This window comes from Euprymna scolopes, chromosome 20 (assembly GCF_053919585.1).
Source record: "Euprymna scolopes isolate OS-2025 chromosome 20, ASM5391958v1, whole genome shotgun sequence".
In the NCBI taxonomy this organism is placed as follows: domain Eukaryota; kingdom Metazoa; phylum Mollusca; class Cephalopoda; order Sepiida; family Sepiolidae; genus Euprymna; species Euprymna scolopes.
In genome coordinates, this window is record NC_136501.1 from 114182143 (window position 1) to 114209888 (window position 27746).

The window sequence follows — 27746 nt, forward strand, 5'->3', positions numbered from 1 at the left end:
ATGGATTAAGGAAAGAACTTTGAATGTTGTGCATTCTTTGTTCAAATAATAAAATTTTGTTTTGTAAATTCAATATTTGCTGAAAAAAATTTAAATATAAAACCTATAATTTTTAATTTGCTCTGTCTAGTATATTGAGCAATTTTATTTTACTGGGATTGTCTTATGTTCTCCTATACATAATAAAATGACTGCAAAAATTCCCCTCTGGACTAAAGTATCGTAGGTTTGTAATAACAGATGTCACATACAAATTCAATACATTTAGGCTAATAGGCACCATCTTATGTGGCTTTCAAATACCATTTTAGACATATTCAATCAGGATAATAATATACTACATTGCATCCTACGAGCAATACCATCAAAATCACAAAATCACAACATCTTTAGAGGAAAAAGTCCCTATTTTTCTCTTTAAATATTTTCCATAAATATTACCACTGCTACCAGTTATCACTGGAAACAAATTCTACAGATTCTGTGATTACACTGACCATAACTGGCTAGTAGATGCATGGACCTAACATAATATTTTCCATTTCCCATTCATAAATAATTAAGGCTTCCTTGTCAAAGTCTGTCCATTCTGATTGGCTGAGCTCTAAAAATTCTCATTTTCTGGAATGCAGTTCTTCACTTTATCAACGAACACTTACGAACATTAAAATATGGTGTCACTAACATATATTATTGTGCCTAACATCAAGTTCATTTATTGCATAGGTCATTTCAGGCATGTAAGATCAAAAATTACAAGAGAGAGAAAATCATTAAACGAACGTTCAATAACCCATTTACTTACTTTCTTTTACAAAGTTTAAAACACGCTATCCACTATAAGAATCTTCTTCATCAATGTCATCTTTGTCAAAACATCAACAAAATTACAGTTTCTTGAGTTCTTTTTACCATTAAGTACACGTGTATACTGGTGATGTTTCAAACCATTGCATTTCACATATATATTTATATATTGAAAAGTTAGCTGCCAAATATTTGCATCTTTTATATTAAGATTTCTCAAAAAGAAAAAAAAACAACAAAATACAGAAGTGTATTTGTTAATTATTTTCTCTTTTCCATGCGATTTGACATTTTATGTTTTCTGATATTATGATGCTGAATACCACATGTACAATTGTCACCAAAAAATGTATGCTTTCCTACAACCAGCCAAACAATGCACATATGCAAGTTATTTGACTTATGACAAGATTACTTGTCAGCGACAATTTTACATGTCTTATTTGTTTACAGATTATCAGAAAACCTATAAATATTGCCAAATTAGGATGAATGTGAAAGGCTGTGAGAAACAACCAATTTAACTTTTTTGAACCTTGAACATTACCTTCATTAATTCTATATAGAGAATATGGCTATATTGAGGATGTTAACTCGTGACTAAATTGAAGAGTTGCATTATTTTTTTTAAATTATTATGCTGAAAGAGAAACAGAGAAGTTTATTGAACGATTTAAAACTTATTTTTTGCCAATAATCTTATTTCCACAATACATTTCTTTTTATAACATTCCATATTTTTTTCAGAACAAATCATAATATAAAATCACTATTATTTGGAAGCTAAACACTTCAATATATAAATATTGATATGTATGAAATATGGCAGTATTTTGCCACAGTACATTCATTTTGGCCACGTGTGCCAGCACCTTCTATTTTAATAGGCCTAAATGGCTCCCACTAACAACCGTAGTTAATTGTCTTTTTGTTTTTACAGGTGGGGTAGGTAGCATACTTCCACCAGGCAATGCCAGTACATGGGTCCTGCTAGTATAAAAATAATTTCTGCCCAACAATATTTGTAAGACTGTGAATCACAAGATTGATTAATCTGTTAGTTAATTCATCTGATTATTCGGAATATATATATATATATATATATATATATATATATATATATATATATATATATATGAATGATTAAAATCAAAACATGATTGCTTGATTTAAAGTTCCAATAATTGCATTCATTAACTTCAGAGTGAAACACAGTTTCTATACTTAAAATTGTCACCATTTACCTAAATGTATATAAATATATGTATGAATGTTTAGAAAGCTTAGTAATACATAAACTGGTCGTTGTTAAATGAATTTGGCAAACACTATTCGATTTGCTTATTATGTTGAAAGTATATGAAATAATTGTAAAATAGTTGAGAAATGAAGTGAAAAAAGAAATAAATTGAAAGCTAATCAATAAAATAAAATCCAATCATATTTACATCACAGTATTTTTATTTTATTTGTTCAAGTTTGATTGAACACTATTTTTTTCCCCACCATATACATACTGATAATATATGTCTTTACACACATGTGCATTTAAACAATACATAGGCAAGAAAAAGAAAATATTGAAAAGTTAATGTCTTTCTTAATCATTCCGTTGGATTATATATATGGAAATAATGGTTGTTGAAAAAATTGCTTGTAGAATACTATATTTCCATAGAGAATGCTATATATATCCATTTATATGATGTTAGGTATGCGTGTATATATGTGTTTATATATATTTATAATTAGCTTTTTTTTTTGAATAAAGAAATCCAGCAGAGTGCTCAATTATAAGGAAAATCCGAAAATAAGAGCATATCTTTATATATTTTTTGTTTACAGAAAGTTTTTAGATGAGACGAGTCATTGGTACCGTCAGTTTCAAACCCGATAATTAGGACTGTATCAAGCTCTCTTCAGCCAATACTCATCTCTTGAGATGAGCATTGGCTGATGGTTTGAAACTGATTGTACCAATGACTCATCTCATCTAAAAACTTTCTGTAAACAAAATATATTTATACATATACACACAGTATATCAATTACAATGTGACATGAATTCTATATCGGTAGAACAGTGAGACCATTGTATATAAGCATCGAAGAACAAAAACTAGAGGGTCCTCATTTCACAAACATATCTCATCAAACCACACTCATTAAAGATATCCGATTAAAAATATTTGTTACCAAAATAGACTTCAGCAACTTCAGAAGGAATCACTACTGATAAGAAAATTTAACCCCACAATAAATAATAAAGCAAAACTCAATTGTATTTTTTTAAATGCAACTACATATGAAAGCCACACAATACATATAAAGTAAATAAACGAATAGTAAACAATAATAAACTACTACTGTTAGCATTTGTTCATTATTGTTTGCTGTGCATATGCGTTTGAAGGTATATGTGTACTAGCAAACAGTAATAAACAAATACTATGACTACTAATATATATATATATATGTATATGTGCTAGTGTTGGGATGATTAATCAGAATCGGGTATCAGAAAAATCAGACTTTTAAGGGGTATCGGAAGCAGAAAAACTGGAGCCTAATTTCCAATTCCAAAACGATTCTTTTAATTTTTCACTCAATGAAATGAACACACATTTATTCATTAAAACTTGTTCATTTACAACATAAGAGTAAGGACCACAGAATGGGTTATAAATCCTACTTGTAAATTTAACATTGATTTTTAAAGTCTAATTTATTGCTTTTATTGGTACATTCCTAGTAAATATCTGTTTGTAAACCTTTTAGCATATATTTGTTAAACGTCTCAAGCAGTTCAAAAGAGTTAAAATGCTTTGGACAAGGTTTTTCAATTTTATTGGCACCGTCTGGACACTGTCAGTGTCAGTCATCGGCTTCATCTGAAATCTATATCATTATAAAACTCAAATGACCTTGTAACGAGTGATATAACCCACTTTTCGGTTTACAACATCCGGTTGCGCATGCGTGCATAAACATTAACCCATAACACCGTAAACAAATAAACACAAATCGCTTCTTTTGTAGATTTTGACCTGCGCATTGAAATATTAATGTTATTATTTCAAAATTATTATTTAACATGGGAAGAGTGAGGGTGTTTTGCAACTATTCTTTATTACAACTATACTGTCGCTATTTTCTTACAACTAAACAACTTAACCCGCTGACAAACATAAGAACAATCGTAGTAAAGCCAAGACTACTACTACTACTCTCTATCCATCCCTTTTCCTTCCTTCCTTCCTTCTTTTTTTATTTTTTGTTTACATTTCTAGATACAAAATAGTTGTGTGAGAACGGTGAATTTGTTGAGACATTTACTAATCTGTTTCAATATTAGTTTTATTCTATTTTATTTATTTAGGTTTTACTTTTTTGCTTCAGGTTTTATTAATTATTTTTTTTAGATTTTAAGTTTCTATAACTTGGTTGAAAGATTCCAATATGGATTTTTCATTCTTATATTTCTCATTGGTAGGTTCATGTGCATTTTTGCTGCTAAATGACGTTGGTTGGCGTTCGATTCGTAGGAAAATCATGTTTAATTTTCGATTTTTGAGCGATTATTCAGAAAAATAGGTAACTTTACACGAATAGGGAGGATTTTTTTTTTTCATGTTTGAGTGATCCGTCCGTGATTTTTCATTTTAATATACTTTCATAGAAATGTTTCTGTTATGTAAAAAAAAAAAAAAACTATTTTCTTTACGTCACAAGTGTCACGCTCATACATGAATTCCATAGCTAACATACTGACTCAACGGGTCACGGGTAATCTAATAATTAATATTTATGATATTTCTTGGCTTTGGGCACAAATGAAAAATACAGATAAACTTTTTTAGAAGTTTTCCAGTTAAAAAGGAAATAATACCTACATTTAAACTTAGACTCCTTTCCCTAAAGAAAAATGAGATTCAAGCATTTATTACTGTAACAAAACAAAAAAGAGATGGAAAACAAATATGCAACAAATAAATGTTACCAAAGGCAAGACTCTTCTGCATACCTGGATAAGTTTTTTATATTTAAACTTATTTTAAACCATGTTTTTAGTTCAAAACAAACTCAGTGTTCACTCTGTTGAGTTAGAATTTTAAAAAATGGCTGTCCTTAAACCTTCACAAGGATGTTTGAAAACCGCTCAAAACCGAAAATTAATCAAACATTAGTAGAAACACATTAAATGTCAGCAATTGAGCGAAAATGTTATGTTCTACTAATATTTTATTTCAATTTTTGAGCACTTGGACAAGTTAAAAAAGTAAGAATAGGCCGGAAATAATAACCATTTTATGTTAAATTTATGTACGAAACTGCTTCCCTACTCGAATTTCTAAAATAACTATTTTCTTTTCGCTACATAATCATCTCAAAAAAGTAGAATCTCATTTCAGGAGAGTGATTTTGTTAAAGGTGTTAATCCATCATCATCATTTATATATTTATTCTTTACACTAATGCAAATCAATCTAAAAACCGACCAAATCTTTACAATTGCAAACAAAAACATCATTATTTCTTTATAGAGGGAAGGTAAAGAATAACTGGCAGATACCCATCACAATGTTACAAATGGTTTTCTAAACATGAACATTATTATGTAGAAGCTTATGTTGACATGGGACTGGCTTTGTTAACTATTCTGTTCTTAAACTGTTTTCTTATTTTGCATACCAATCGTTGATTCATTTCAATCATTTATGAAAATTTCAAATGACGATCAAATGCAGTGAGATTTGTTTTGAAAGAAAAACAAATCTTGTCTCACAATTTTCAATGAATTACAAAGGAAACATCAGAGAAAATATTTAGAAAGATTTACACTTTTAATATACGTCCTCCCATGTATTTTTATGCTTTGTAAAATATATGCAGACATAATATGGTGTGTGTGTGGGGGGGGATACAGTCATTGAACATTATTTAAAAGCATTAAATCTTTAACTGTCAGAAAATTTTCAAAGAATTGGAATCAGTACTTGTATTGGAATCGGGGATTTAAAACAGAATCACTAATTGTATGGGAATCAGGAAAAATTTTGGAATTGTCCCATCACTAACATGTGTATATGCATTTGAGGGTACATGTGTTTGTGGATATGTATACTCATGCATATTTAATGTTTGTAAAGGACTTAGCATAAATGCATCACCTACATCCATTATATGTGTATGTGTATGTACATATATGTGTATGTATATTTGCATGCACAGGTTGTGAGGGTGCGCATGTGTGCACATGCATGTACATATGTATGAATAGCAACTCTTATATAAGAACAGATGGAATCAGTTCAGGGAACTTCTCACATTACTAACAACAGAGCATTACCATTGTATTTCAGGTTTGTGTATGCGATGATGCATGGAAGTGAAACCTGGCCAGTGAGAGTTGAGGACATATGTTGCATGGAGAGAAATGATATGAAGATGGGTAATGTGAGTATAAAAAATAAGTTTAAATCTGATAATCGTAGAAGAAGATAAAATTTGGACAGTATAGTCAGATGTGTGCAGAACAGACTTTCTTGGTTTGGTCGCGTTGAAAGAATAGATGAGAATTCTTGGTTCAGCAGATGTAGAATGGTTGAGATAACAGAATCGGTAGGCAGGAGGTAGCTAAGGAAAGCAGATAGAAAGTGACAAAAAGGGAGATAAAAACTGGTCAAAGACAAGTTAGATCAGAAGTCAATTTCTGAAAGTTGTCTAACACATGCCAATATCAAAACTAGCAGTTAAGAGTAATCGGTGATGGGCAGAAATCAGAAACTGATTGTATTAACGCTGGCATCCCTCAGGGTTCTATCCTGGACCCAACTCTCTTCCTGATCTTTATCAATGATCTCCCAAATCACATTCTTAAATCATTTGTAGACATTTATGCAGACAGCACCACAATCTATGGCAACACTTGAAAGGCCAGCAATAACCAAGATCTTTCTGATTCCCTTCCTTCTGATCTTGAGAATGTGATGCAATGAGAAAAAGGTGGCTGGTTAATTTTAATGCATCGAAAACCAAGCTTCTCTCATTTTATCATAATTGTTCTGATCCCCACCACACCCCAATTGAAATGAATGGCTCTCATCTTGGTGAAGTTCCATGCTTTGACAAGCTTCTGGGATTGACCTTCACTCATGATCTGAAATGGAACACATATCAAATCTGTTGCCAAGATCGCTGGAAAAGTGGTTGGATTACTCTACCACTCCAGTAGGTATCTCACTGTCGATGCAATCCTCTATCTGTACAAGAGCTAGGTATGCACTAAAATCGAGTACTGTTGCCACATCTGAGCAGGAGCTGCTCGGCGCACCCTATCCAGCCTTTATAGACTTCAAAACCAGCTTCTAAACCTAGTAGATGATGCCCTTTTTTCTTCCTTGCAACTTCTTTCCCACAGAAGAGACGCTGCGAGCCTATCTCTGCTCTATCACTATTTTAATGGCAAGTGCTCAACTTCAATCTATGCCCCCCCCACTGATCATAATTTCTCCATAAAACACTCAATTAGCTACAACCACTATATATGATTTTCCCCACTCTCTATCTGTGCCTAAATCTAAACGCAGATTCCATGAACAAAGCTTTTTTTTCCAGAACTGCCCACCTTTGGAACACTGTTCTGCTGGCCTGCTTCCCGGTTTAATACAACATGGTAGCCTTCAAATCCAATGTAAACAAGTTCTTGTTAAGCCATCCCTATAAATAATCAAATTCTACCCAATTTACACTATTCACAATTATTACACTACCACCTCATATTTATTGAACCTTATCCTCTAGTGGCCTTCGGGCCTTGATAAGTGGTGACTCCCAAGTAAAAAAAAAAAAAATGAATATGATAACGATGTATTTGTCTATTTATACACAAAAATTATGATAAAAAGTGAAAATGGCTACTTATTAACTTTGTAGAGATGACTAAGAGATTTTTAAAAAAGAAAGGAAAAAAGAGGGGAAAATATGTAAAAGATTAAAAAGTTTTCAGTTTTTCAAAAGGTTTCATAAAAATGAGCAAAAGTAAAGATTATACGACAAAAAAAAAAAAACATCTCTCCTTGTTTTGAAAATGAGTAAATTCTTTGTAGTCGGATGTTTGCAATGTCTTATCTGCCTCATCTTCTAAGTTTTTTTTTTCTTTTTTGATGCTTTTGTATGAGAAGTTATTATTATATTGGCTTTATGCTTCTTTTATGTTCATATTTATGTTAGGTAAATGCCGGATAGAAGCATTTGTCTGTTATCTATCTGTCTAGTGAAGTAAACAAGCGATTGAATCGTGAGAAACAATAAGTTGAGTGAGCATGCTGGTGCAGAAAGGGTCAAAGGATAATGTTGTGACAGTTATTAAACTTAGGTGACCGATCAATTTGCACCGGAAGTATCCGAATGGGGATTGGACATGGCGTGAATCAGGTTCCGGTTGGAATAAGCCGAGTAAAGTTTAGTGAGATAGGTTTGGGAATTTGAGGAAGCAAGATGGGCTAAACAGGCCTCCCCATAAGGGGATGACGGTCTTAAAATTGATGAAGAGAAATGCTACAAGTCCGAGATCATCAATTTCACTTCATGCTGCAGAAGATGAGATGTCTGGGAGTGACTGGGAATAAACCAATATATAAAAACATACATCATCTTGTGTCTGTCTTGAAGCGTTCCCTTTAAACAGAACCCAGCTCCCCAAGATGTTGGCCAATCCCTTAGACAGCGGCCAAAAAACAAGGCCACACAGCAACAAGTATGTTGTTACAAATGTATGTGAATTATATGTAATAAACACACGCACCCACGAACACTAGATAAGTCATGGACCGTTAAGACATTTATGACACGAGGACAATAGTCCGTGAAATACGCAGTTAGAAACGCACAGGTAAATAAATTAGATAACACACACACATTATAACATTTATATTTCGACCGATGTGCTCTCCAGTCTTCCCCACATGCATGGCGTATGAAATATGTCATATTTTTATTCAAAAAATTCAAATGTAGCATAACATGAACACTTGAAACAATTGCATTTAGATTTTCTTTTTTGTTCATCAATTGTAAAATGAACATTAAATAGTATAATCATCTTAGTAGATAACATCAGTCCATGTTATGTTATGAATCTTTTTTTTTTTTTTTTTCAAAAAAGGAAAATTGAAAATTGTTTTTCTTCTCACATTCCTCAATCCAAATAACTAACAATTGAAAAATAAATGTTTGTTTTCATTTTCCTCTCAAATTTGAAATTATCAAAAGAACCACAGTCACATTCCAAACATGACCTCTATCCACACCCCAATCTACTGTTGAACAGGTACATCCTCTAGTATATAATTTACTTTAGAATAATATAAAAGTTATGACAACAGAACCATTGCCAGCACCCTCAAAATACAAATCCAGATGGTTCAACACTTGAAGACAGAGCTTAACGAATTTTCCGGCCACAGTTATGGTCTTTGGTGTGGTTTCAAGTGAAGGTCACATCATGCCACTTCACATCTTCGAAGTCCGCTCGAAAGTCAACACCAAAGTGTACCTGCATGTGTTAAAGAATGTGGTGATCCCCTGATGCAATTAAATCGCCGCTGGCAGACCCTGGGTGTGGCAGCAAGCCTCAGCGCCGGCTCACAAGTCCAAAGAAACCCAGGCTTGGCTTCAGAAGGAGTGCTACGACTTTGTACCCTTTTCTCACTGGTCCCTCTCCTCTCTGACGTGAACCCGCTGGACTATTTCGTTTCATCACACATTGAAAATGTCTCCCAACAACATTAAAGCCAGCCTGATTGCCGTTATCCACCAAGTATTTGCTGAGCTCCTGCCAGGGCTTGTGGAAAAGGCATATTCCCAGTTCCAGACTGGTATCGAAGCGATGATTGAGGCTGAAGGCGGCTACACTGAATAGATTTTCAGGAGATAGGTATTGTTTTGAAGTTCGACCATTTGAGTGATAAATATCGAAAAATTGGCCAAAAACAAATTCCTTCAACCTTAACTGAGCACTTTTCTACAGGGAGGGGTCGCTTTTTTCGCCAATATTTTCAAAAGTCATCCCCTCTTTTCGATTGTCTAGTCTTAATTTAAACCCACATCATTTCCGGTTTGGCAATGGATGCAACAGCAAACATGTCACATTTTGTTCACAGAGAGAGAGAGAGAGAGAGAGAGAGAGAGAGAGAGAGAGAGATATTTAGATAGGTAGAAATAATTAGAAAACGCAGATAGACCAAACAATTAGATTAATTCATATAGTGAGTTTATATTTTATTTTCATTATGAAAATACTTCATCTTCTGGTGGAGTCTTTAAAATAAAGACAAAATAAAAAATCTCACAATGAGTTGATTTAATTATATTGTTTTTATCTATTTACGTTTTCCACACTAATATGTGTGTGTGTGTGTGTGTGTGTGTGTGTGTGTGTGTGGTCTTCTATAATTTCATGCATTTGGTTGCTTTGTTTGTCAACCTCATTCAAAATATATTTCAAACCGCGTCTCATATATTGTGTTTAAAGTAGTAAAAAAGGTTTTAGCGTTAGAATGTTTGCAAGTAAAACTATCGTTGTGTATCAACACAAGAGAATAGACAAAATAAAACAAAATGGTGTCTATAATGAGATTACACTTTTCTGCAGAAGAGTACTCTATTCTCTCTCTTAACATCTTCACACATTTTTTTTTTCATTTTACCAGCAAAGATTTTATTAGGTCAGCAAGTATTAATCTCGTCATATTGAGACTTCTTTAGAAAAGTTTACAATACTCTAACTGAAAATAGTTTGGACAAAACTAAATTGCCTGCAGAATAATGAAGATATTCATGTTGCTTGTAGATATAATTATGGTGGTTTTATAATTTTTTTTTTTTGACCAAGTAAAAAAAAACAAAAAAAAAACATGTAAAATTCATCAAAAGGTTATTTCAGCACTTTTATACTCCATTTAAAGGAACAGATTTCTAGCTAGAATGTGAGCAAACTAGTATTTCCAATTGATTTCATAAACTTTGGAATTTAATCCTTAAAACTTAATGTCTATGTTTCTGTATGTGAATGTGTGTGTGTGTGTGTGTGTGTGTGTGTGTGTGTGTGTGTGTGTGTGTGTGTGTATATAAGGTTTGTATGTTCCATAAAGAAAGAAAGGGTAGAGAATTTATATGAAATGTAAAAGTGTATTCTCATGTAAAATTTACCCGAGAAGACACTGAAACTATTCCTGAATTTCTAAATGCAAACCTAAGGGGATTATGGGAGTATTAAACTTTAAGTATATCGAATTCTCAGAGAAAGCTCATGGAAGTAGTTCTGAATCTTTGTTACTCTCTATATGCCAAATATCTAAGTGTCTCTGCGAGACAGAAACCCCTGAATACTTAAAACTGTGTACGTCCAACTTTAATTACATTCAAACCATATGGATAAGACATCAATTCAGAGAGTTTTCTAATATTTAAGTTTCTTCTGACTACATTAGGAGGTAAAAGAAGGAGGGGAGTAAAAACAAATATGATGTTATTGGCATAATGAACAAGCTGAAGGGGTCCTGGATATGACCTTAAACTATATCCAGTGGTGAGGCCCCAGCTTGTGGGCTTTGGGGAGTGTGGAGCCACCCTTTAATTACCATTGCTCCCAGGTCCACTCTGACCCGGAGTGGTAGTACCTGTTAGGGTCCCAACTACGGGTTAAATAGAAACCGACGTGAAAACAACAAATATATTCTATTAAAAAGAATTTTTCTTCAAAATCTTTGGATTCGGCATTAAATAACCCGAAAAGGGTTGATATGCCGTAAAACAAAAACAACCAACCAACCAACAAGCTGAGCATGCAGGAGTGAATAAATCCATTCTGGCAAAAATTTACTTCCACCATGACTAATGTTTATGCAAAATTTAAAAAAAAAAAAAAAATTTCAAAGAATTGTTATTGACAAAAGTGCGAACAAAAAAAGGATGAACAGGAGTGAATTACTAGGTCCAATCCCTCCTTTGTTGGATGACCAAAAAGTACATCATAATCCTCATTCAATCTCATGTTACGTCATGTCTTCTTACCAGTTATCAATAATACGTGCCATTTTAGTTTTATGCCAAATTTTGTTTTTCTTTAATTTGATTTATTATTTTTGTTTTAACTATGCTTTGGAATTTGTTTTTGATGAGTCATAATTTGTATTTTTTTAATTATTCAGACTATTATTCTCACCTTGGTTGCTATGTTCACAATGTTTCAGCTGATGTAACTTCCGATCTTTTTCAAACTTGTGAATCTTTATCTCGAAAGATTCAAAATTCTGAATTGGTTCTTAAGTTTGACAAACATTCGCAAGTGCAAAAAGATGCACCTGAAAATGGTCAGAGATTACATTAGTCGAAACATCGTGAAAATAACGAAGATGAAAATCGTGGATGTATATTCGAAATAATACAAACGGAGAAAGTGAAATAACATATTTTTATTAGTATCAGGATGATTAATTGGAATCAGAATCAGAGATTAGAAATATAGTAACATTTTTGTGGATCAGAATTGAAAAAAATTTTAGCCTCATTTCAGATCCCAAAACTGATTCTTATTTATTTTGTTGTTTAAAACTTAATTTTTCTTTATTAATATTAATGATTAAATGAGAAATATTTATCGTTTTAAGTTTTTGCAGTAAAAGTGAAATCTATGTACCATAGGAACGAATTTAGGTAAAATGGCACTGGAAGAAATATCACAGTAAAAATGACACATGTAAAATGGTAAAAATGAACAAATAGGGGGAAAAAAAGCACAAATTAAAAATATTGATAAAAATCTCACAATGAGTTTATCAAATCAATATTTTCAATCAATAATAAGGAAAAGATTAGATAAAAAAAAGAGATGTTTTAATGTAATGTGAGTATGCCCATCGAGTGTAGTTTCATTTTTATGTAAATATATGCATACATTACATGAGTTTTTTACAAAAATGTAAAGGTTAAAAACAAAAAACAGCTGTATAACTAAATATTTATAAAATTTGAAAAGAATCGAAATTGGAATCAATATCAGAATCAGGAATCAGAATAGAATCAATAACTGTTTCAGAATCAGGAATTTAGAACAGAATTGGTAATTGTATCGGAATCAGGAAAAATATTAAAATCATCCCATCAATAATTTTTAAACACCTGTGTTCACGTTTTTAACTATTGACAATATGAAGATCCTCCGTTTGATGTTATGGATTATTTTTACAAATAAACATGATTCATAAAAGAAAAATAACACATCATCTCTGACAAAGTAAAAAGTTTTTAAATGTATAAATAGTATAAATACTCCAGCGAAAGCCTTTCTCTTATTTGGTAATGCTTCTCACTTTTTAATCTAGTGAGTTCAGGGATCACAAATTTGATATTAATGAAATTAACTGGGAAATTTTATGAAGAAAAATTAATTTGTTCTGTTGTGTTCAGAGAAATGGGATGTCAGAATCATTGGAGACTGCTTTATCATTATTTTCATGGCAGGTGCTCTACTGAGCTCCAATCTATGGTCCCCCCTCGCCAAACTTTCAAAAGAAACACCTGGCTAGCTATCAATAATTTCCCCCACTCTTTATCTGTGCCTAAACCTAAACGTAGATTCCATGAACAAAGGTTCTTTCTTAGAACTGCACGCCTATGGAATTGTCTTCCGTTTTCCTGCTTTCCAGCTGACTACAATATGGTTGTCTTCAAGTCTAATGTAAACAAGTTTTTGATGAACTGTTCCATATAAGTTTACAAATTTACCGAAATTCCATTATTAACAATTACTATTTTGTCCAATTACTACTGTACACTCTTTAACCCTTACCCTCGAGTGGCCTATTGGCCTTGATAAGTGGTGATTCCTATGTAAAAAATTTTTTTTAAATAACAAGTAGACAAGCTCATTATATTTTTAAACAATTTATTCATGGCAGAAACATTAAATTATTTACAGAACGATATTTAGCACCAAGCAAAGCTGCCATATTGTCCTCCGTTCCTTCACTAGAACTCTAGCATTTTCAAAGATCTATAAGGGGCAATACTTTCTTTATTTAGAGTTATTCCTTCTTTTATCACTATAACAGTTACAATTCACAAAATAAGGTAAAAAAAAAAAAATTTTTTAAGTCCAATAAATCAGGAAGTAGTTCTTTATATTTTTTCATGTTTTTTCCTACATAAATCAAATCAAATATAAATATGAATGGCCTTCCCACCCTTTCCGGAAAGGACCAGAATTCTAGAATGTACATTTCAAAGAGTGTTTGATTCTAAGAAACTGTTTTTTATGTTTTATGATAGTCTGACATCATTGGTGACAAGTGTGAATTTGGCTCTGAGCTGAAAAGTCTTGTTCACAACCAGCTGCATATGCAGTCAAGAAATGAATTTCTCTGATATTTGTCATAAAATTCAATGGTCTAGTTACAGAGAAGCCAATGGATAGGCTGGGTCAACCATAGTTAAAAATGGAAGAGGAATAAAAAGTATAGAAAGAAAAAAAATTAAAAAGGAAAGTAAAAGACAGCACATATGAAACAAGCGACATCGACTTGCACCCTGCTGAAATAGTAACATTATTTAGAAATTTATTCTCTAACATGGGAAAGGTGTTTTGTAACTATTCTGTGTTTTCACATAACAATCTAATAAACAAAGGATGCCATAAAAATAGAGCTTGAAAATCTTATCTAAAACATAGGACGGTCCATATTTTGCATAAGTACTATGAGTTGTTTCAAATTTTTATGCATCTCTGATGTAGGATGTGCAGTCACCAGCATCTCTGCTTACTTGTTAGCTTATTATTATTTTTTTTTAGATGCATCCACGCATGTGCAGAAGAGGCTCTGTCCAGCCCACAATATTTTGGTTTTGAATTGATAAAAACAGACTAAATCAGCACATCTTAAAAATATGGTTATACTATCAGATGTACCCGGCGTTGCCCGGTATTAAACGAAACGTGAATTTTCTTTTAAAAAAATTAAATAAAAAATATGGAAAGAAACTGAGGCATGTGCATGCGAGTATTATGTTATTTCTAAACAGTTCACTTCTTGTAAGTAAAAAAAAAAATCTTTGAGCTGAGATTGAAACCAAAACCTAAAGACAGTAAGTCATGTACGATAACCATTAGATTAGCTTGCCACAATCTTTAAAAAATGTTTTCAAACTTACTTATTCTTAACATAAGTAATCTGTCATGTGAACCATTCACGTATGCGCATTCATGAAACAGTTGACGAACAGATAAAAATCCAATGAATCCCATGTACCCATTTTTCAATTAACAGCCCTTTTTTTCTAGATAAAAATAGATTAAAAAGTTTTCTACATGTCTGAATGCTCTATATACCAAATTTCAAGTTTGTAGATAAAAATTTCGTTGAGTATATAGGTTGAGAATTGTTCTCACACACACATTCTCACTTTTATAGATAAATAGATTATGCCTTACTGATTTATGTATAAACCCTTTGTAACTTGTGTCACTGCTATCATCAGCAATGCTATTGTGAATCCAAGATGTTGATAAAACGCACACCAACGCTCATTATGTTAGTTTATAAAAGATCCCTTCAGAAAGACAAAAATGGAAACTTCACATGCATGAGAGGAGGTGCATTGATTTCACAACATCAGGAGCTGCCAAAAACAGCCTATCATGCCTTGACAGAGTACAAAATAGACTTCGTGGTTTAGTGGGGGATGCCCTTTTCTCTACCCTGCAACCCCTCTCCCACAGAAGAGACGTTGCGAGCCTATCCTTGTTTTATCGTTATTTTCATGGCAGGTGCTCGTCTGAACTCCAATCCCTGGTCCCCCCTCGCCAATCTTTCACGAAAAACACCCGTCTAGCTGAATCCACTGTGAAAAATTTCCCCCACTCTATATCTGTGCCTAAATCAAAACGCGGATTTCATGAGCAAAGCTTCTTTCTTAGAACTGCACGCCTGTGGAACTCTGTTCCGTCTGCCTGCTTCCCTCCGGACTACAACTTGGATGTCTTCAAGTCTAATGTTAACAAATTCCTGATGAACCGCTCCCCTAATTAAACACTTCATAAAATCTCCTCACTAACGTGATGTACTTACAATAACCCTTATCCCTGAGTGGCTTCCGGGCCTTGATAAGTGGTGATCACTGTGTAAAAAAAAAAAAAAAAAAAAAAAAAAAAAAAAAAAAAAATCACTTGACACATGCTGCTCCAATTTTGGGGTAGAATGTAAAACATGTCTTTTCTCACTCAAGTTTTGCCAGCTAAGAGAAAAAGACAGATCTAACTGACAAAAAGGGTCACTTTTTGGCCTTATGAACTCCTAAAATTTATTGTAAAAATACAATAAGTAGAATAATAAGAAATAAATAAAAATAATTATAAAAGTGTATATATATAAAAAAATATATATTTTTGTCTGTAAAGTTCAATTTGCTACTATAAAAATTTTCAACAGCAGAGGGGGGGGGCAAACTATCCTACTCCCTGATTTCAGTGTAACAATGGACTGGTTTATGATTATAAATTATTCTAATTCTTTACTGACTTTACTGAATAAAACCTAAATATGGTGGGAATGATTTGTGTCAGTTTTAGGACAGGGATGGCATACAAATGTCTTTCTTTGTTGAAATCTCACCAGCTAAAAGAAAAAAAGAGGGCTTCCTCTAAAATTCACATGGACTGCATAATTTCTATCAGCGTCTCCTTTTAACCCTTGATCTCTAAACCTTTCTACTTCAACACGACTACTACTACATGATAATATAAATTTTCATTATATTTTATAATTATCTCCATTATTAGCAGGAAAACCCAACGTCATCCGGGATTGAATGAGATCATTAAATGTTTCACCCTCTCATACTTTTATTGTCATCAAAATTGGTGAAACTAGTCACATTTTAATCAAATCGATTGTCTGCTTTAATTAGGGAACCCCACCTCTGCCATGTACCGGAAAGAAGTATCACATGCCTTCCTGCAATGACTTAGTCCACAATACATTGTAGTTTACACTGCATTGTAAAGAATCTACTGTTGATTTTATAAAATTATCTGTAAATAATGGCTTTGCTTAAAGTTTAAAATACAAAAGTTAAGTATCATGATTAAATTGTGCTCTAAACAGAAGCATTTATTTCAAACGCGCCCCTGTCTTATCAAAGAACCAACTGTTGATTTTATGAAATTACTTTTACAAAATCACTTGAATTAAAGTTAAATGTAGAAAAGTCAAGTATCATGCTTCAATTGTGCTCTAAAAAGAAACATTCATTTCAAATGCACTCCTGTTTTATAAAAGAATTTACTGTTGATTTTATAGGCTGGGCCTTTCTGCTTGTGGAGCGAGAAAACTTCCCAAACACACTTGTGATGTTAAGTTGTATAAAAAAGTTAACTTTGGCCAAAATTAAACTTCCTTCTTTAATCAAGCCTAAACAAAAAAGTCTCTGACAGCATAGATACAGTACTCTCCATTGATACTAGCGCACAAGTACATGTATTTGGTGACTTTAATGTCCACCACAGTAATTGGTTTGGTTTCTCTACTTACACAGACGCAACTTTTAGCATAACATATAGCTTCTCTATATCTCATTCCCTATCACAGACAGTTACGTTTCTGAACTGTCTCCCAGATCAACAAGATCAATAAGTCTCATTTCTAGATCTGTTTCTGACCACAATTTCCAATAATTGTGTAACGAATGCCCATAGCCCACTTGAGAATGTTGATCACGCTGTGATAATAATAGAAATCACCCTAAACTCTCGACCCAAAGCTGAAGAGCCATTGCTCAAAACAACAAGGTACTATAGGCAGGATGACTGGGAAGCCATTAGGGATCTCAGAGATGCCCCATGGGGAAATATCGTTTATCTTCCTGCAGAACAGTGTGCAAATGAGACCACTGAATGGTTCAAAACAGTAAGTTAAACACATATTCTCACACGTAAGTTCTATAGCAAATTCCCACTCTCTCCAATGGTTTACTTCTGCTTGCACAGCTGCTATTGTTCAAAGGTAGCATGCATACTGCAGATTTATCTGACATAAGTCCACTGCAAACAAACAAATGTATATAGAAGCTAGAAGTAATTGTAAGAAAGAAATACTGCCAGATAAGAGAGGATACATCAAAACCACCAGAAAATGCATTGAAGTGCAGAAATTAGGAACTCGTAATTTCTGAAAAATCTACAAGTGTAGTAAATAATGGGCAACAACAATCCCTCCACTATCCAACAATCATGAGGTTGCTTGTACGGCAAGCGAGAAGGCTAACATGCTTGTCAGTCAATTTGTCTCAAACTCTACATTGGACCCAGCAAACCACTTCTTCCCTGATTTTCCTTTGCACACACTAGATGATCTGAAAATCACCCCTTCTCAAGTGCATGATATCATAAAAAGCGTAGACACCTCAAAAGCATGTGGACCTGATCTTATCCCTGCTGTGCTATTAAAAAAATGCTCCGTTGAAGTTGCTCAAGTTCTCTCCAAACCTTTTAACAAATGCCTTAACGAATCTTGCTTCATTTGTTTTGAGTGTTTTGGTTTACAGCATGTCAACCATTTTCAGGTTATTTAATGCCAAATTTGTCCATTTTGGTAAAATTTTTTATGCTTCCAATTCTTTATATCTTCAATAATTTATTCATGGTGTTTGGTTTGTTTATTTTACGGTATATTAAACTTTTTTGGATTATTTAATTGATTAATTTTGGAAAAAAATTTTATGCTTAAAGTTCTTTATATCTTCAATAATTTATTCATGGTGTTTGGTTTATTTATTTTACGGTATATTAAACTTTTTTGGATTATTTAATTGATTAATTTTGGAAAAAAATTTTATGCTTAAAGTTCTTTATATCTTCAATAATTTATTCATGGTGTTTGGTTTGGTTGTTTTGATTCATGGAAAAATTAATATTTTTTTTTATTATTTAATGTCGAATACAGTCGTTTTGGTACAAGTTTTTATTTTTCAAGTTCTTTATCGCTTCAAATATTTATTCATGATGTTTTGTTTGGTTGTATTTTATGACATATCAACCCTGATTGGGTATTTAATACCAAATCTAGGTATTTTTATAAAACTCTTTTGCTTCAAGTTCTTTACCACTTCAAATATTTATTCAGGCTATTTGGTTTTATGGTTTGTGTAGGAAAATTGTTGTTTTTGTTTTTGGTGTCACAGAACATCATTGAATTTTACAAAGAGAAAGAAAAAACAAAAACAAACATTGATATTTCGTGCATTTTAGTTCAGAAAGCCGGTATCTTCAGATAGCCTGATCTGCTTAGTTGATGCTACGATTAAAAGTACAAACAGTAATATTTTCAATAAAAATTTAAATAAAAAATTGTTTTTCAATGAAATTCATTAGGATTGTAAGAGTTTATGGATATTAATTGTAAGTTTTATGATTAAATAAATGACCTTTTTTTTCATTTTTAAAATATTAATGCATTCTTTTTACACATGCGTGATTGTGAAGATTCACTGAAGATGTGCGATAAAAATGAAAATAAAGAAAAGATGCACCAGGAGAAAAAGAACAAATAAAAGTAGGGTTACTCACTTGTACACAGTTTTTTAAGCCGGATGAGGATGCGTAATGAAGAGCTGTGTTTAGCTTCTGTGAAGGAAAAAGAAGAGAAAAATATTTAATGTTATCTTAGAGGAAAAGAGAAAGAAAAAGAAAGAAAAAAACAAGAGAAAGAAAAAGAGAGAATGAAAAGAGAAAGAGAGAGATTGTAACATGTCAGTTTTTATAACAGCCAGTTCATCTGTTTATCACATTTCAATTTGAAAAAACATTTTCATCAATGTGAACGCAGATCGAATGGACTTAATTCCATTTTTCTTTAAATTCAACAAATTTTGTGTTGCAATGATGATTAATTTGCATTTGTTTGAAAAAGAGACATCAACAAAATTGAAAATAAAATGCAATACAATAACAAAAATTATTCCAACAATCAAAGATATAATAAGCAGGATCACAGACTCAGAAAGTATGAAGCCCAACACCAAGTCATAGGATTCATGCTCTTAGGATTCAAAAACATTCAGACTCAGCCTTCCAGGATTAAAAAAAACATCCAGACTCAGCCTTCCAGGAATCAAAAACATCCAGACTCAGCCTTCCAGGATTCAAAAACATCTAGACTCAGCCTCCTAGGGGTCAAAAACATTGATTCAGGCTTCTAGGATTCAAAAACATCCAGGCATTGACTCTTTATTTTTGAGTCTTCCAATCTTTCTAATCTTTTGTGATGCATGCTTCTACTACTAACTATTAGGAGACAAATATTACAGCTAAGAACAATAACTTCACACACAAACATGAACTACTTTCAACAGACCTGTTTAATCATTAATCTACGTCTCCATACAGGAACACTTTCCATGACTTTTTCTTATTCTTACTAATGAATTGACCAATAAAGTTGTTTTTAAATGTTAGAATGAGATTTCTTGTCTTTTTATTCTACCGACTCCTAAAATTCAAAAACATCCAGACTCAGATTCCTTATTTTTGAGTCTTCCAATATTCAAACTCTTGTGTCATCTAGCATTCTTATGACTCAAACTCATTCCAAAACTCCTGACTCCCATAACCTTGATAGCAAAAAGTATCTATGCTCATGACTGCTATATTTTTTATTTTTCTATGTAATAAATGATATGCATTCAAGCCTTTTTACACAATGTGGATAGTTGACGAGATTTTTATTTATATCAAATTGCAGTTGTAAACAGAGCAAACAAATTAATATAAAAAGTGGAGTAAAAAATTCAATCTTTTGCTTACAAGAGAGGATATACTTATATATACTTTCACTTATAAATCTCAGAAACAATCTCCTCTCGTTGAACAACTGAACAGCTTATATTCACAAAGCAAATTTTCTGTGGTTAAGCAAAACAGGGCAGAAAGATAATTAGCATAGTTCTTCTGATACCTGAAGTGGCAGGTTTGGGACAGTAGATTTTATTTTTATTTAGAAGGTAACTCACACACACACACACAAAAAAACTTTTTTCCAGATGTGAAGTATTGTTGCTACATCTGGGGACGTGCCACTCAGAGGATTATATCTTACTTTGGCAGAGCGTAACCAAATCGGGAAGGGTTGTACAATTGTGCCTCACAGGACCAATTAGGGTTGTGTTGTCGACCCCAGCACAAAGGCGCCAACCCCAAATCCCAGTGCCTACACTTGCATCTTAATCTAGTGATGGACCCTTCAAAATGTAATCAGACACTCACTGGAATTACCAATCTGATGCTCTGAGCGTATGAAAAAGAAGACATTAGATTGATCCTTTACATAGGATGGAAACACAGTTATAGTGTGCTAAAAACGTCAAATGATGGTAAAATATAAATGTGGAAAGAAAAAAAATTTGGATCAATCTGTTTTGTTTTTTCTTTTGGTAACAATTGTAAGCCAACATCTAATTTTGTGTTCTGCCAGATTCATCTTAGCCCAAATAAAAACCAATGAAGCTAAACTTCAAAGAAGAAATATAAAAATATCTTATTTTTAAAGAACTAAATTCGAGTGATTCATTTTATATGTGCTGTTTCAGTAGTATTCAACCTGATTCAACCTGATCGCGTTATACCAGTTTCTATCCTGACCTGCACTGCATCTTAAAGCATGGCAGCCCATGTATGGCGGTCCTAAGCAAGGTCACTAATGATGGCTAGCCAATTGCAATTCCACCATTAACAATTAAGCTAAATCTTTCTTGATAATCGTTGTCCAGGCCCTCAGATGTCTACCAATATGCTTGCACCACCCAGATTAGTATTGGGACGATTAATTGGCATCGGGAATTGGAAAAATATTAACTTTTTGCGATATCAGAATTGGTATCAGAACTGGAAAAAAATGTGCCTATTTTTCGATTCCAAGAAGTGATTCTTTAATGTGTGTGTGTGTGTGTTTTTTTTTTTTTTGTTTAAAATTTAATCTTTGATTGCTGGTACTAAAGATAAAATAAATATTTATTGAGTTTAAACTACCAGTGTAGCGTGTTCGACACAACATTCTTCTTAAGTACATTAGAGTATGAGATAACTTTTGAACAAGAAACAAGGTGTAATTCTAGAAGTACCTGGAAATAAATGTCTGTTGTTTTAATTGAAAATAAAGCGAGTCAAATTCTTTCCTTGTCTTTACTTCCTTGTGACGTGTCTACAAGTTAGCATGTGTGTAATGTTACACACATAAAACTAAAATCTATATATCTCACAATAAATGTATTATTTATGTTTGAAGAAAATATATGCTCATATTACATGATTTTTTTTTATGGTAATCCAAAAATAAAAAATAAAAACAATTCTATACTTAAATATTTACAAGTTTGAAACAAATCAGAATCGGAATCAGTAACTATGTCAGAATCAGGAAAAATATTGGAATTGTCCTATCACTAACCCAGATAGAGAAGTGGGAGGATTTTCTCTCTTTCTAGGTAACGACCTGCATATGCAAACCATCAAAAACATTGCTGCAATATTACAAATGACAGAGACTTAAGATTGAGGTATTGGTGAGGAAGAGCAGTTGGGATACGGTCAGCTCATCAGAAATGCAAGATGTGATGAAGAATGTCATGGTTTAAGACCATCCACTATTATTAGCCATGTCTTGCAGCCATAGAGGAGGATCTACCAGATGACAGATGGGTAATAAATCTCTTAGTAAATATTAAAATTTCCCTATGCCACCATAATAACTGCTGGTAGCATACAAAAGAGGGTCTCACAGCCCCAACTCAACAATTAACTTTCACTGAACTCTGCCCAGACGGAATCAACCTCATACCCTCATCACATTTTCAGAGCTGATTTGAATTCTGTGCTAAAACCAATTTTATTTTTTATTTCAATAGAATAAAATAGATATAACCTATTGCATTTTATATATATATATATATATATATATATATATACACACACACATACACACTAGCAGAGCGGGAGACCCAGCATTGCTCAGGATTGAATGATAACTAATGAATGTTTAACACTTCCATATTTTTATTGTCATCAAAATTGGTGAAATTGCTCATTTTTCAATCAAATTAATTGATTGCCTACTCTAGTTGGGGACCCATCATGGTGCACCAAGAGGAAGCTTCACATGCCTCTCGCAGTGACTTACTCCACAATACTGTAGTGAACATACTGTTAATTTTATAAAATTATTTTTTATATATAATGACTTGAAAAATGAGAAGGTCAAGTATCATGTGAGTTAGGTTGTGTAAGGTGTTAACTTTGGTCAAAATCACCTGCTCCTTCTTTCCTAGAATTATTTTGATTATCGATACTTATCGAATATATTCCAATACAAAACCTATCCAAGAACACCGCCAGACACATAAATATCTTCTTGTGAAATTTTATAAAAATTGGGCCAGCCATTTTTCATAGGAAATGAACTCACACATACACAGATAAAGTTCTTTTTATATATATATATATATATATATATATATATATATATATATATATATATATATATATATATAAATTTTTTTTTTTTTTCCGGTGTGAAAATGATATCACATTCGCATTATGTATATTTTCTGTGTGAAAATGATATCATGCTTGTTTTATTTATTTTCGTTTTTATCAAGCAATGCTTATTTTAGAATTAAATTATTTCTATCGTAGCAGTTTTCATTTCATTTAATATTCAAATTCAATGAGAAAGAAATAAAATGCTGATACCTCTTTCCCTCTCCCTGATATCTTTTCATTTATTTATTGATTTTTAACACATTCACAACATCGATTGCAATGACTGGAAAGCAAAAAAATCTCAAAAGAAAAAAGAAATTAATTAAGCATAATGATTTTAAAACACCATTTCTTTCAATATTGATAACGGATTCTCATGTTGGTTTTTAAGACATTGACACGATCATATCTTTTCATTTCATTTAAAATACCATCTATTTATCATCACAATTTCATAAACACAGTTACATCCCCTTGCTTTGCAACTAGTTTACTGGTTAGCTGATTTACTCTTCATTTAGAAGTTAGATCTAATTAGTTTTTAATATGAGGAAAAAATTGCTCTAGAAAAAGAGGCACTTTGGATTGGAATAAAAAAACATTGCCTCAATATCAAATGATTCATCCTTCATTGACCAAGGACAGATACAACACTTTGTTCTAGCCCAAAAGGCAGGTTGTTTTGGATTTATGGAAAAGTAAACCTTTGTGTTATTCATTGCCCCCAAAATAATATTCTTGCACATAATTCTTTGAGCCATTTCAACCATAGATGTAACGGACATGTTATAGAGCAAGCCAAATTTAAAAAAAAAATAATTTAGTACATCTAAAAGGATAACTAATACAAAGAAAAACATAAGTTGCTTCTTTTTAACAATCGAAAGAATATGAAAATGGATTATTTTCTAAAAATTATAAAGCGTTTAATATGAAGGGTAATTAATTCTTCCTGACTGGATATGACTGGTCAATATTTCTGAAAAATGAGTAATATGATTAATGAAGATCAAGCAAGTGGTGGATGGCAATATTGATATCATTTTTTTTTAATCTTTTTTTAACCTCTGAGAGATGCATGATTTGCAAATCAACCTATTACATTTTCTCAACTTAAAAAAAAAAAAACGGCTTTAAAGTATATGAAAAAAAAATTACTTAAAAAAGGTAGAAATTTGTTCAATTATATGGTCGAATTATATAATTAATTAACTATAACAGAAATATTTTGAGGTTTTAAATTTATCTTTTATAATATACTAGTGCCCGGGTGTTTGTAGGTGTGTGTGGTGTTAAATAAAAAAAAAACTTCAGGGGGGAGGGGGATCGAACCCGAAGCCCTGAGGCGAAGTTTGAAAATAAAATCGGCCAGCCAGAATGAGTTAGTGAAAGATGTTTGAATATATTTAAGAACGAAATTGACAGGTGTGCGGCCGGAAGTCGTCGAGCGTTATGACGACGATGATGACGTAGGTTTGTTTGTTATAAGCGAAGTAAAAAAAGAAAACAATGATAACACTTAAGCGGGAAAAAAAAAACACAAAAAAAACTAACGTAAAGCAAACGAACGATGAAAACAGAAAAACGAACACGTGAAAAATGGCTTCAATAAGCCTGTTTCGATATTAAATTTTAAAAAATCGGTGGGTAAAAAAAAGAAAAGGAGAAAAACGAAACACTGGTTCAATATTTAAATTTAAAAAATCGTGAAAAAAAACAAAAAAAAAAAAAAAACATCTCACACCACAATTCGAACCCAAAATATTTAGATAATGAACCAAGGCCTTAACCAACTGAGCTAACGCGACGTACATGAAATTTGTTCGGTTTTTCAACTATTTAAAGTAAATCAGGTCACGACGTCATCTGACGAATGCGTAGAATCGGTCATTGTCACGAGAGGACCGTTTTTGTTGACCACCCCCCCATTGAAAATTGTCGATTTCGGGGTGAAAAAGTTAACGTTTTTGGCCAATTTTTCGATATTTTTCGAGCAAAGGATGGAGCTTCGATGTGATACCGAGTTTGTGAATTTTCGTTGCATCTGTCGAAAGTTTTTAGCAGGCATCCAAACATACACACAAACATACATGCATACATTTTCGCTTTTATATATATAGATGTATATCTTCTCTATCTATCTTCTTCTATCTATCTATCTTCTATCTATCTTCTTCTATATAAATAAAATGAACTCATTTTTTCCCCTTCAACTTTGACCTTAATAGGATTAAAAATCATGACATTACATGCAAATGTAATGCGTATAGACTGTAGCACATTATCTGAGGTTTGCTATAGGCCTATTACCTCTACAGTTTCTCGACAATGGTACACTCCTATATTTTTTCCGATGAGAATCCACTGCCAAAATCGCTTAGATTCAATGGAAGTTGCAACATCTTTTCTCTCTATTAGGTTCCTACTTTCCCCTCTCCCTATTTACACCACAGCAGATGCGTTCACAAGGAACACTACGAGGAAATACACCAGTTTGGAATCGTACAAGGTTACTTATGCCATTTCTTTTTTTTTTTTAATCTTTTTTCCCTCATTTATGCTTTCTGTTTTTTTCCATAATAAAATAGAAATAAAAAAAATTTAAAAAAAAAACGCGAAAATGCGATTACTATTATTGTTTTCTTTTTGCTTTTTTTTCGTTAGTGTAAGACGCAATCTGCGAGACTAACCGGATTTTACTTCCGGTTTTAACGACTCTAATCGTGAAATCTAACTATGACCTTTATTTATTAATACTTTCAACTCAACATTTATTTTTACACAAAGATTACAACGCAATGATATCATGAATTCACTTGCATTACACTTAAATTAAAATTAAAACAAATAAATTAATTTAGAATTCGAGAAAACAAAACATTCATTTAGAATTAGAGTGTGATATGACTACTAAAACTAAACCAAAACAAACTTCACTGCGGAATTGATATTTGACATAATTCACTTTTTAGTTAATTCATCGTGTTTTCTTCTTTTTTTTTTTTTGGCACTTTCGCCTAAATGATTCAATTTCGAACCCTTCCCCCTTCAAACTTTTTTGGGATTTTTCAAACACACGGGCACCGCCGGACCGTTCCTATTGCATCACGTTCATATTTTTAATTTTTTTTTTTGTTACACAATTTTTTTTTAATAGTTTTAACATTGTTTGTTTTTATAATATTTAAACAGGGTTATGACTTCGCTTTGTTTTCATTTTACCCCCCCCCCAACCACACACGCCTCTAAAAACCAGGGCAATGCCGAGTACCCCCCACTAGTATATATAAAAGGTTATATGTGTTTGTTTACAAGTTGTAGAGTGGCGCCAGGAGCCCCAAATTATTGGATTTTTTATGGACTATTCTTTTATGGGTCTTTAGCCGGTTAAAATAGTTTTTAAGGGTCTAAAAATGGGTCATTATTAGAGTGGTAACGTCACTAGCTTTGAATGAAGTTTAGCTTTCGATTCTAGTTAAAGGCCAAGTACTTTTTTTTTTACTTTTAAAATCACAACGAACTCAACTCTATGAAATCTGGACAAATTTAAATATCATATTTAAGCACATTTTATGCCCCCCACCCGCCAGTCTAATATATAAAAGGCTATATGTGTCTGTCCGGTCGGTCTCCATATTTTCAAACTATCTCTTCCAAAACTAAAAGTCGCAGAGAGGTGCTAGGGGCCTCAAATGATTAGATTTTTATCGACCGTTCTTTTATGTGTTTTTAGTTTTAAGGGGTCAAAATTTAAAATATCGTTATACATTTTGTACATTCATCTTAGTTTATTTTTAAATTTTGATCAGTTCAAATGCGTGTCACGTTGGTACAGTGCTAATGTCACCAGCTTTAAATGCTACAGTTTTGATTTCAGTTTCGATTCTAGCTGATGGCACACCAATACTTTTTTTTCACTTTTGAAATCATGACTCTATAATAATACATATGAAATCTCAGCAAATTAAAATATCATGTTTAAGCATATTTTACGACCGGGCATATATATATATGAAATAAAATGGCGGTGGAAACGTTGAGTATCCAGGTCCTTCCACCTCCATTTTATTTCATATCGTCGGATTTAATCCAGCTCAACAATCATATATATATATATATATATATATAAATACAAATAAAACGTGGGTGTAGAAGCAAAATTTACAATGAACATTAAATTGGTTTTTAGTAGGAATTAAGTCAATTGTTTTGAAACCTAGTATATATTATCATAGCTAATACTGTTATCGTAACTTTTTCAGAAACTTTTGCCCAAATGAGTAATCAAGAAAGCAAACATCAAAGAATATAAAATTATTCATATTTGGATTCTTAGACTATTGTTATCATTT

At 32.4% G+C, this 27746-nt stretch overlaps 1 protein-coding gene across 10 annotated transcripts in view; it reads right to left on the minus strand.

Annotated features, from left to right (window-relative positions):
• LOC145241576 (ankyrin repeat and IBR domain-containing protein 1-like) overlaps positions 1 to 27746 on the minus strand; it is a 575864-nt gene that overhangs the window by 103954 nt on the left and 444164 nt on the right. For all 10 annotated transcript variants that reach the window (XM_080104665.1, XM_080104657.1, XM_080104666.1 and 7 more), the window contains one exon: positions 19429 to 19485. In XM_080104665.1, the coding sequence (XP_079960791.1) occupies positions 19429 to 19485 (57 nt within the window). The remainder of the gene's footprint in view (positions 1 to 19428; positions 19486 to 27746) is intronic.